At 45.4% G+C, this 12,615-nt stretch overlaps 1 protein-coding gene across 9 annotated transcripts in view; it reads left to right on the top strand.

Moving 5' to 3' along the window:
* The first annotated feature begins 5,831 nt into the window (after nt 1-5,831).
* Nucleotides 5,832-12,615, top strand: part of LOC105909806 (zinc finger FYVE domain-containing protein 1-like) — an 18,299-nt gene continuing 11,515 nt past the window's right edge. For all 9 annotated transcript variants that reach the window (XR_004165095.2, XR_004165093.2, XR_004165098.2 and 6 more), the window contains exons 1-7: nt 5,832-7,786; nt 8,230-8,734; nt 10,554-10,768; nt 10,997-11,103; nt 11,817-11,925; nt 12,292-12,389; nt 12,604-12,615. The exon at nt 12,604-12,615 is cut by the window's right edge and continues 106 nt beyond it. Coding sequence is in view for 2 of the 9 variants with exons in the window: in XM_031580171.2 (XP_031436031.1) it covers nt 7,280-7,786; nt 8,230-8,734; nt 10,554-10,768; nt 10,997-11,103; nt 11,817-11,925; nt 12,292-12,389; nt 12,604-12,615 (1,553 nt within the window). In the remaining 7 variants the exon portion in view is untranslated. The remainder of the gene's footprint in view (nt 7,787-8,229; nt 8,735-10,553; nt 10,769-10,996; nt 11,104-11,816; nt 11,926-12,291; nt 12,390-12,603) is intronic.

Here is a 12,615-nt window from a genome sequence, read left to right as displayed (position 1 = left end):
TGATGCTGTTTATATGCCTTTCCCTTTGTCTCTCTCTGGGTCCCACACTCACACACAAACACACCCTTTCACACACACACACACACACACACACACACACACACACACACACACACACTCACACTCACACACAAACACACCCTTTCACACACACACACACACACACACACCTTTTCACACACACACACACACACCCTTTCACACACACACACACACACACACACAAACACACCCTCACACACACTCACACACAAACACACAAACACACAAATACACTCTCACACACACACAAACACACCTTCACACACAAACACACTAATACACACAAACACACAAATACACACACTCACACACACACAAACACACCTTCACACACAAACACACAAATACACACAAACACACAAATACACACACTCACACATAAATACACCCTCACACACACACAAACACACCCTCAAATGCAACCGGTACCCAGAGCAGGTAGAAACTGGACATTTCAGATCAAAGCACACCGACCAGGCCTCCGGGGGGAGGAGTCAGCAATAAGGTGCCCATGACACAGACACAATAACAAGTCACTTTATATACTTTATATACGCTTAATATATCTACACTCTAAACGTGTTCATTAGTCTGTTTAACACAAACTGTCTTCTAGTACTACAAAGTGTCAGAAGTGTCCGTGCAGTGTAGATTTTTGGGTGTTTGTATTGGTTAGGGTTAGTATTGGTATGCTGCAAACCGGTTCAGACCAGGAGTGTGTGTGCTGGTTCAGACCAGGAGTGTGTGTGTGCTGGTACGCTGCAGACTGGTTCAGACCAGGAGAGTGTGTGTGTGTGCTGGTTCAGACCAGGAGTGTGTGTGTGCTGGTTCAGACCAGGAGTGTGTGTGTGTGCTGGTATGCTGCAGACCAGGAGTGTGTGTGTGTGTGTGTGTGTGTGTGTGTGTGTGTGTGTGTGTGTGCTGGTACGCTGCAGACTGGTTCAGACCAGGAGTGTGTGTGTGCTGGTTCAGACCAGGAGTGTGTGTGTGTGCTGGTACGCTGCAGACCAGGAGTGTGTGTGTGTGTGTGTGTGCTGGTACACTGCAGACCGGTTCAGACCAGGAGAGTGTGTGTGCTGGGTCAGTGCCATGACTCACTACATTCCAAGGAAGACAGAAAGGGCTGAAGTGAAGCGCTAACGTGAAGCGCTAACGTGGAGCGCTAATCACTGCGCTTTTCACAGCAAAAACAAAATGGACTGGCACAGGACCACAGGCTGCAGTGCTGCATACAGTAAGGTTCAGTATTCTCTCCGATGGAACTGAAGAGCACAACAGTGTCTGGGAGCACAGACGGCGGTGGTGAGCACAGACGGCCACGGTGAGCACAGACGGCGGTGGTGAGCACAGACGGCGGTGGTGAGCACAGACGGCCACGGTGAGCACAGACGGCCATGGTGAGGACACCAGCAGGAGCTGCCCACCTGAGCGGCCACCTGTCTCAGAGACACTGCCTGAATATGGATGAGCCACTGGCACCCATTACTGATGTCATCAGTGTTGCTGTTCATCAGACCAAAGCGATGTCCAGTGTACGTCTAAGTGTGTGTGTGTGTGTGTGTGTGTGTGTGTGTGGGGGGGGGGGGTGCATACAAATGTGTGTGTTTGTGTGTCCCACAGTATTGTCAGAGATGTAAGTTTTGTCTATCTTGTGCCTCTGTGTGTGTGGATGTTTAGCTCACCATGTGTTGAGTACCCTCATGAAACAGCTCAAATGTCTGGCCTTGCTGGCCATCACAGGAAATGCTGTCAACTGTACAACTTCCGAATGTGACCACAGTGCCACCTAGTGGAGCATGTGAGATATTACATGGTATCAACATAGACGCTTAATGGCCGAGGTACGCTTCTGCGGACACGGCTTTATGCAGTACGGGTATGGACATGCGCTTTGGTGTATCCCGAAAGGATACTCATTTGTGTGCTGTTGCGGACAAGCGGAAACAGACAAACTCACTCATGTGTGACCTACCACCTTATTGTACTGAGCACATGGGAACTGCTGCACGCTCAGTTTCACGAATGCACAGTCAATACAGACATGTCCGGATGTGCGGATGACAACATTTGCATCATGTGCGGAGACCGTATATACCGTGTCCACAGAGGTGTGCCAAACGCTTTACAAGTATACAGCCTAGAATTGATTACCATTTGACCAACTTGTTAGTATTGATGCAACAATGGCTGGAGTTCAACATGCAACTTAATCAACCCTATGAAGACACAGCTTGTCCTCTAAAAGCCCATCTGTTCAATAGATACTGAGTAAAGACTGTGCTTTTACTTAGGTTAAGAGACACGTCATGACATCAAATGAAAATGTTCGGTTGCATGATTGTGAAAATGTTTGTTGATATCATTTCATTGGCCAGCTGGAGTACACTATCAACATGGTGAGGGACACAATATTATGGTATTATATGAAAAGATAATTTTTTTCTGTTTGAGCAATATTTCTGATGTCAGTTTTTAAAATCTGTATCATAGCCACATGAAGTATTTTGAATCAAGCACATTATCAGATATTTTTAAGTAATCCCAGGTCACTATTTATGCCTGAGTCTCTGTGTCGATGGTATCTGCATTATTTAGGGGAAAAACAACATCTTTCTCAGATGAGTGTATTTACACTGTATCTGGGTTCCCCGCTCTGTGTCGTTTACATGACAGATGCAATCCCAAAGCAGCTCTTATACGAGGAGGCTTCCTGTGTTGTCTGTGACCTCGGGCATCTTTGATTTCTCCAAAGACAACCAGTTTAGCGCACCAAAGTAACCACCTTTCATCTACGTCTCTCAAGAGAACTCAGCTTCTTCCATTGAGCCCTATACACGATCTGGACTTGAACTTAGATACACGGACAAGCAGGAGTCAACCTGACTTGTTCACCACAGAGGAACATTGAAAGGTTCTACTTCTGACACCTACCCTTGCTTGTGTATTTACTCCTTTACAATATTTATTTAGCTATAAAACTGTTGGTCAAAACAGTTGCAATGGGTTCTGAGAAGAACAGTTCTAAATTGAACCTATATCGCACTCTGAGATTCTTCTGAATGAAGAGTGCATTACAAATAAAATGAATTATTATTTATTATTATTATTATTATTATATGGTTTTAATTTTCACCTACATGATTCATTCAGTGGGGCTGAGCCAAAGAACCATTACAGGTTCTACAAGGAGGCCGTTTAAGTTTCTTGAGACGTTCTCTCACACACACACACACACACACAGGAGGCCGTTTAAGTTTCTTGAGACGTTCTCTGCTAACGCTGACTGATGAAAGAGTTCCACGGAGAGTTCCAAGAGGAAACCTTTAATGCTTTGCCAAACAACTTTTTTTAAACCCCTAAAAGTTCTGAGAAGGGTTTGAATCACCTCCATGTCGTTTGTCCAGCCTAAGTCTGCGGGGGACAGAGATGGTATTGTGTGTGTTTATGAGGGACAGAGATGCGCTGTCACACACTTTACTGCCTGAGAAAGACTTGCATCACTTGGTCCATACAGAGAAATATGGATCCGGGGAGTTTTGAAGGAAAGCTGTTGAAACATACTGTACATATTGATATCGTATGAATATTATCAACTGTTAACCTCCTGACTGCTATGTTCTAGATGAGCTGTCTGGTTTTCAAACTCTATATATTTTCATTGTCAGAGCACATATTATAGTATGGGCACTTTACTATGCATGTAACATCCGGGGCATTCAGGCTTTTAGTTATTTAATCAGAGAGGTGACTGTAAGGTCTCAGCACATGGTATTACGAAAAAGCACCAAATAAATATTTGGACATCAACAAACGTGTCAACTTATTGTGTGTGTGTGTGTGTGTGTTATTTGAATGACATAAGGGCCAGAACAGCTGTCTGTCTTATTGTGTGTGTGTTGTGTGTGTGTGTTATTTGAATGACATAAGGGCCAGAACGGCTGTCTGTCTTATTGTGTGTGTGTGTGTGTGTGTGTGTGTGTGTGTTTTGTGTGTGTGTGTGTGTGTTATTTGAATGACATAAGGGCCAGAACAGCTGTCTGTCCATCAGAAATGACAGGAGGAGAGCGCAAAAGGCCTTTATCCAATCATCAGCTGAACCTATGATGTACTGTGTGTCAGCTGTTCAGAGGGATATGAAATATCAGAAACATCACCTTAACCTATATAATCCATACATAATACATATCATATATTTGGTTAACATATAGAAATATACCCTGGAAGCCATCATGTATTTACATTTACATTTACATTTAGTCATTTAGCAGACGCTTTTGTCCAAAGCGACGTACAAGGGAGAGAATATTCAAGCTACGAGCAATAGAACCTGGTGTAACAATAAATAAATACTACTTTACATTAGAAATATGACAAAATGAAATAAAAAGAAAGAAAGAGTGCAGAAGTGTAACTGCTGTAATTGCAAGTTACGCACTAGTCGAAGTGCCAGTTAGGACGGGAAGTGCTCTCTGAAGAGTTGGGTCTTCAAAAGCTTCTTAAAGGTAGAGAGGGACGCCCCTGCTCTGGTAGTGCTGGGCAGCTCATTCCACCAACGTGGAACTACAAATGAGAATAGTCTGGACTGCCGTGCTTGCACAGACGGCAGTGCCAAGCGACGCTCACTAGAAGAGCGCAGCGCATGTATATGCAAGACCCTACCTCCATGGCCATAACCCATCTTCTTAGGCTACCTTACTTCATGGGGAAGTTATTTAGATCTTATTATCACATTATATTACTGTTTATGCTGATGTATGGCACATTATATTACAGTTTATGCTGATGTATGGTACGTATAGTTATTAAGATCATATTTTCACATTATAGTAGAGTTTATGCTGATGTATGGTACTTATAGTTATTAAGATCATATTATCACATTATAGTACAGTTTATGCTGACGTATGGCACATTATAGTTGTGGCTAATAACTATTGATGTGTTTGCCTTGAAAAAAAAAAAATCTTGTAAGATCGTGGTAGGTCCAAAAGCCAAGACATGGAAACTTTTCATGTCAGCCTAATTGACACAGCCAACATATTGGATTTTATTGAAAGGTTTAAAAACATTTCTCAGGCCACAAATCTTACAGGCAATTGAAATCTGTGGCAAAGCCAGCAAACAGGAGGTGAGATCATCTCTCAGCAACTATTTGACATATTGACAACTGGGTTGCCTAACAAAATATTGTGTCATTTGAATACTGCAAAAATACTCTATGTTGATGTGTTGAAGCCGCCAAACAGGAAGAAACCTTATATCCAATCTTAGAATAGCAAAGAATCTACGCTACGACGTAGCCTACGCAAATGGCCTACGCCGTTGTGAGCATTTATACTTGTGAGCTAGTGTGTCTGCGTAGCTCTGCAATTCACCAGCAAACCGCTAGTTGGAACCTAGTTGGTTAGCACGTTAGCAAGCTAACTACCCATAAAGTAGACAGCTAGCTAGCGAAGTAAACAGTGGTCAGCAATTCACAACGGAGTGGTTCGTTTATCAACACCCCGCCGAACGTTTGGTAAACGGTCCAATTACAGTCGTTGTGGTCTGCGTCGCAGCAACTATTACATTTCTTGGGAGGTGCAATTCAGGCTACGGCGTAGTGTACAGGGCGGCGTAGATTCTATACAGAAGCCCTCATGCATTTAGCGAGAACGTGCCTCAAAGTTGAGTCCGTGAGTAAGATTGGGCCATAGACATATAATTCCTATGTTTATGGATTGGGCGCTAGCATAGACAGATAGTTAAAGAAGTCACGGACATCATGATGAACACACCAAAGTTGTTGGACTCCGCCCATTCAACGTTACATATATGTTTATGAATGCACCCTCCCAGTGTGCAAATGGAGCTTCCTGATTGGCTGTTCTTGAACCTTCAACCTACGACTCAAAATAAGCAGATCAGCTGATCTGACTCTACTGGCACAACAACACAGGAGGGCAACAATCAAGAGTACTAGTGTAATCTCCGATTTTACAAGACGCCTTTCTGTGCAAAAACTTTTGTATCCGTTGGTACAGTGAGCGTCTCCAAAAGAAGTCTGTTACTTTTAACTTCTCTCTGGCGAACAGAAGCTAGCGGGATGTTATAGCTTGCTGGCTAGTTTTTAAGCTTTATCAATAGCCAAGTCATCGGTATCAAAAGGAGAGTTAGCCTAGCTATCTAGCTATTTGGATTGTTTACCAGCTAGCATAGCTGAATGACCACTTGTTTAACTTGAGAGAATTACGGTGTCGTTGCTTATTTTAAAGACACAAGAACACAGGATGATATAACTAGCCAATGCTATCTGACATTTCCTTAGCCTGCAATTTGTTATTATAACCTGTTACACTGGATATCAGGCTGTTTAGGATGCAAAATTGTTCTGTCATTTCTCCGTCATGTTAGTTTAAACATCCGGTGGAAATCTGTTCATTTTCTGTACATTTTGTTCGTGAATGTAAATACTAGGGTTACATATTCAGTTATTTGTCGGGGTTTGTGAACAAGCAATGATTTTGAGTTGGGTTTTTGCTTTGCTGGCAGACCAACCCTGTTAGCATCGTTAGCAGCGCTAGTCAAATATCCTGTGTTGGTATAATGCTTCAGAAAGTGTTTACCTTTAAGGCAGCTATCCGTTATTCCTCAGCGTCAGCCAAGTTATTTTACAAGATAGATGCATCTGTGTGGTTTTAGAGTTTGTGCAACCTCGGCTGTCGCTATGTTAGTGTTGTGTTTTGTTAGCTATTAACTAAGCTATCGATAGCATATCTAAGTGCAATCAAATTCTACCCAGGTAGCTATTCAACTGTTCAAGTGTGTTCTTAGAGGCATAAAGTCAGATAATATTTGAGTGTTGGTATAACGGTTTTTGAAAAATATCACATTGACATTTAGATTCAAACCGTTCGTGCCATTCATATTTTTGTAATGCATGGTGAAAGGTGCGTGACATGACGTTTTCATATTGGATTAATTCATAACACTAATAAATTGTGGGTGGAAATCGGGAAACTAAGTTCAGAACTCACTTTGCATACATTGTGTTTGAGTAGCCAAATGCTGAAGGGACTTAACAACCAGTAAAGTCTAAGTAACCAGTCATAACACAGCTATTAGCCAACATCACCAAAAACATATCAAGCCTTACAGACCTGTAATCTGAGTTTAGCATCGGCTGCTTAGCATTTTATTCATACCTCCTGGTGCCAGCCCAGCCCAGATACATTCAAAGGAAGCAGCTTGACATACAATGAGCAGTCATGGTCCTTCACAGGAAAAAGGAGTTAACACCAGTCTAGCGTGCCAGGAGAGTTATGTGTGTGACGGCTCTGAGGAGGCTGTGTTTGAGTGCCATGACTGTGCCAGTCTGCAGTGCTCCCTCTGTGAGCTGGAGGTTCACCAGCAGGAGCGACTCCGAGACCACCAGCGCGTGCCCATAGGCCCCGGGCATGTGCCCGGCTGCGACAGCTGCAAGGGGGGCAACGGGAAGGGCGGCTCGGGGAGCGGCAAGCGCAACCTGTCCGTCGTCCGCTGCCAGACCTGTAAGACTAACCTTTGCCAGGACTGCCAGAAACGCACCCACAACGGAGGGGGTAAGAAGAAGCACCCGCTCACTCACTACCCGCCGCCCAGAAGTGGCCAGCACAGCGGCCAGACGGGCGTCAGCAGTGGGCAGGATCTGGCGAAAGCCCAGCAGGCAGAGCTCCTGGAGAAGGTCACTAGCTTCCTGCTGGTGGATGAGAACGAGGAGGTGCAGGTAAACACGGCTCTTGGTGTTTCATATATCAGCGGTCCAAAAGTACATGACATTTCTGACAAACTCTCACCTTGTACTTTTACGTTCGTGTTTCCTGACCTCCTGTGGCATCTGTCTATTTAACGTGGGAGGTTGGCTGTCAGTATTTTTTTTTTTTTTCCAGAAGAGGAAGCTATTCTGATGTTCTGAAGCCAGATTTAAACCTCTTTTTGATTACTGAAAATGGCTTTACTTGTACCGGTTTTGTTTATGTGTTGTGCAAGACCGAAATCTCACATAATCACTTTTAAATGAACTGTCCTTAGCCTGTTGTCTATCAGCCTATCTAGCACAGAATCACTGTCCTTAGCCTGTTTCTGTCAGCCTATCTAGCACAGAATCACTGTAAAGCCATTCATCTGCTGGCTGTTGTATGATGTCTGTTTTAACTCCATCTTGTCCAGATCCAGAATGAGGAGGAGTTTGTGAAGAGGCTGGACTGCCATCCAGACGAGCTTCTCAAAGTGGTGTCCATCTTCGGGAACATCGGAGAGGGCAAGTCCCACACACTCAACCACACCTTCTTCCAGGGCAGGGAGGTGTTCAAGACGTCGCCCACCCAGGAGTCCTGCACCGTGGGGGTGTGGGTGGCTTTCGACCCCGCCCACCGCATGGTGGTGATTGACACCGAGGGTCTCCAGAGCAACAGCTCCAACCAGGGCCAGCGCACCCGCCTGCTGCTCAAGGTGCTGGCCATCTCCGACCTCATCATATACCGCACCCACGCCGACCGTCTCCACGACGACCTCTTCCGTTTCCTGGGAGACGCCTCGGAGGCCTACCTGAAGTACTTCACCAAGGAGCTGAAGGCCACTGCCGCGCGCTTCGGTCTGGACGTCCCCCTCTCCACTCTGGGCCCTTCCGTCATCATCTTCCACGAGACCGTCCACACCTCACTGCTCGGCTCCGGTCAGTCAGGGAGGGGCTTTCAAATAGAGATCCTTAAAAGGGGCTTTCAAATAGGGGTTTCCATTAGAGATCCTTAAAAGAAGGGTTTCAAATTTGCATTTAGTCATTTAGCAGACGCTTTTATCCAAAGCGACTTACAAGGATGTATACACATTTTACATTTACACTGATGGCACACTGCACATCAGGAGCAATTAGGGGTTCAGTGTCTTGCTCAAGGACGCTTCGACAGGGAATCGAACTAGCAACCTTCTGATTACTAACCGACTTCTCTACCTCCTGTACCACTGTTACAATTTGGTTGTAAATAAGGCTTTTTTTCCTCTTTTTTTTTTGAGGTGCTATATTGATTTCTCAGGAAATCTAATTAGTTTAATTATGATTACAATCTAGTCCAGAAATAGAAAGGTATGTAATGGTAATTAAATCAGCGCTATTGAAAATCCATCTGTTCAGTGCTGTTTACATAGCATGTGTCAGTTGTGTGATATGAAAACATGTGTCAGTTGTGTACAAAAACTGATTATGTGAATATGCATCACATTAATACAATGCTTGGTCATTCTGCTGATGTTCTCCATTTAAAGTGATCTGACGGTATAGGGAAGACAAGCACTTCTTTTGCTTTTTGTGTGTAAATATATTGTTTCCGTCTCATCCTCACAACTACTAAAACACAGAAATAAGCTCCATCGCCACATTTGTAAAACGTCCTGTTCAAAACCAATAGAAACGATCAGAAGATAAAACACCCTCACAACAACAATACAAACAGATACACAGATACATCACATACAACGTATGTGTACACATCGCTAATACATAAGCTATATACATAGCAAGTTATGTTGGCTACATAGTTCAGGAAAATGTCATTCCCCCCCCAGGTCAAACCAGATAATTAGCTGACCAACAGAAATACAGCAACCATGGCGTCACTTTTCAGGCCCTTCAACTCCCTCTTTTGTCGCCATCTTAGCCTTCTGGGGCTGTCCTGGCTTGAAGAGCAAAGTTATAGCTTGTTATCCTAACTACAAACCATCAAGTGCCTGGCTTCCTGTTCCTGTGGTGGGAGCTTTTACTGAACTTTTCAAGCCTGGCTTCTGAACCCTTTCGTCCGTGTCTCCTTTGCTGCCCACAGACTTCTGTTGTTTACTCTTGATCTCGGGCTTGGTTTAATTCTTTCTTTTAAGCTTCTTTGTCTTCTGTTTACTTGTCTTTGTCACTGTTGATGTTCATTGCTGCTGGTTGTATATCCGCCATTGCTCCTCCTGGCTGTGATTTGGTTGTTTTGATTCGGTAGTGACGGCATTAGGACCACTGGGTGGGGCCAGAGGAGGCTGATTTTTCTCATGTACTACTGGCAGCACGTAGTGATAGTTTGAGCATAGTATGACAAAAAAGTTATTTTTATATAAATGCAACTTTTAAGGAAAAGCTGTTTGGTCCTCATACTGGCCTCTCTGTCTGTCCTCCTTAGAGAAACACTGTGGTGTACAGTGTTTGAGTAAAGGCTGTGTTTTGTCCCGGGCAGAGCAGCAGTATAATAACACACACCTCCTCCTCCAGAGCAGTAGTATAACACACACCTCTTTCTCCAGAGCAGTAGTATAACACACACCTCTTCCTCTTCCTCCAGAGCGGTAGTATAACACACACACACCTCTTTCTCCAGAGCAGTAGTATAACACACACCTCTTCCTCCAGAGCAGTAGTATAACACACACGTCATCCTCTTCCTCCAGAGCGGTAGTATAACACACACATACCTCTTCCTCCAGAGCAGTAGTATAACACACACCTCTTCCTCTTCCTCCAGAGCGGTCGTCTGAGCCGGTGGAGCGCCTGCTCCAAGAGCGGTTCCATAAGCTGGGCCGCTTCCCCGAGGCCTTCAGCTGCGTGCGCTACTGCGGAACACACACCAGCGCCCCGCCCACAGACTTCAGGAGCCTGCGGAACATTCTAGAGAGCCAGCTGGAGAGCCACACCACACGTTCCCCGCGCTCTCCTCTCGTCATATACAAAGCCCTGCAGGTAACGCCCACATCTTCAATGTTATCACCTCAACACTCATTTTCACACGCATCGCACACAGAACTCTGTTGTGCCTCTGCAAAAATATTGGAGTGTTAATACGTGTGTGTGTGTGTGTGTGTGTGTGTGTGTGTGTGTGTGTGTGTGTGTGTGTGTGTGTGTGTGTGTGTGTGTGTGTGTGTGTGTGTGTGTGTGTGTGTGTGTGTGTGTATTGTTCTCTGGTCCTAGGCTCTGAGCGAGCGCTTCAGTGGTGAGATCTCAGACGAGCTCATCTCTCACAGCTGTTTCTTCCCTGATGAGTACTTCACCTGCTCCAGCCTCTGTCTCAGCTGTGGGTGAGTGCTGCTCCAATCTCAACTCCACTCTCTTCTCATGTCCCCTCCTCTTCTCTCTCCTCTCTCATCTCTCCTCTCATCTCTCCTCTCCCCTTCTCTCTCCTCTCATCTTCTCTCTCCTCTCATCTTCTCTCTCCTCTGATCTCTCCTCTTCTGTCATTTCTCCTCTCTCCTTCTGTCCCTGCTCTCTTCTCCTCTTCTCTGTTCTCTTCTTCTCTCCTTTCTCCTCTCATGCCCTCTCTCCTCCTTTCTCTTCCGGTGTCTTCCTGGTTGCCCTGGCGATCTTGCTTTGACTTTAGTGGAATTCTGTCCAGCGCTGTCCTCCCCCCATTCTTTCTCTCTGATGCAGTGTGTGTGTGTGTGTGTGTGTGTGTGTGTGTGTGTGTGTGTGTGTGTGTGTGTGTGTGTGTGTGTGTGTGTGTGTGTGTGTGTGTGTGTCCAACCAGACGCTCCTAACCAATCTGTGTGTTTCATCCACACACTGCCAACCCAGGTGTGTGTGTGTGTGTGTGTGTGTTTAATCCAGACGCTCCTAACCTGTGTGTGTGTGTGTGTGTGTGTGTGTGTGTGTGTCCAACCAGACGCTCCTAACCAATCTGTGTGTTTCATCCACACACTGCCAACCCAGGTGTGTGTGTGTGTGTGTGTGTTTAATCCAGACGCTCCTAACCTGTGTGTGTGTGTGTGTGTGTGTGTGTGTGTGTGTGTTTCAGCTCGAGCTGTAGGAACAGCACAAACCACCTGAGAGAGGACGTTCCCCACGAGGCCAAACACCGCTGCCGATACTCCGCTCACTATGACAACCGCATCTTCACCTGCAAGGTAGGGCCGGGATGCAGCCATGTTCATCTCTCAGACAGACGCTCTGAAAGAACTACTGCTCCCATTCATGGGATTTATTTAGCAGGTACTTCCATGAAACACAGCTTAGAGTCGTCGAAGTCCTGGATGACCATAGGTGTGCAAGCCTCTCATGAATGATGTATTAGAAATGAGGAATGCTTTGCATATTTGCCATTGGCTAAAGGTCCATGTGAATCCTGAATCTGTGATGTTGATCACTCTTTTCCTCTCTGTGTGTGTGTGTGTGTGTGTGTGTGTGTGTGTGTGTGTGTGTGTGTGTGTGTGTGTGTGTGTGTGTGTGTGTGTGTGTGTGTGTGTGTGTGTGTGTGTGTGTGTGTGTGTCAGGCCTGCTATGAGGGAGGGAAGGAGGTGGTCGTCGTGCCAAAGACTTCTGCGTCCTCTGATTCCCCATGGTTCGGCCTCGCCCGATACGCTTGGTCGGGGTGAGTGTGTGTGTGTGTGTGTGTGTACACCCGTCAGGGTACGTTGAGATTAAGAATGTGGGTTAGCTTCACTCAACATGGGTGAATGGTATGGGGGTGTGTTCGGTGCAGGTTATCATGTCTGACTGTGTGTGTGTGTGTGTGTGTGTGTGTGTGTGTGTGTGTGTGTGTGTGTGTGTGTGTGTGTGTGTGTGTGTGTGTGTTTTCCCTACAGGTACGTGATTGA

This window comes from Clupea harengus, chromosome 14, assembly GCF_900700415.2.
Source record: "Clupea harengus chromosome 14, Ch_v2.0.2, whole genome shotgun sequence".
NCBI lineage: Eukaryota > Metazoa > Chordata > Actinopteri > Clupeiformes > Clupeidae > Clupea > Clupea harengus.
Note: the sequence above shows the minus strand (reverse complement) of the source record. Positions and strands in the feature narration are given on the sequence as shown.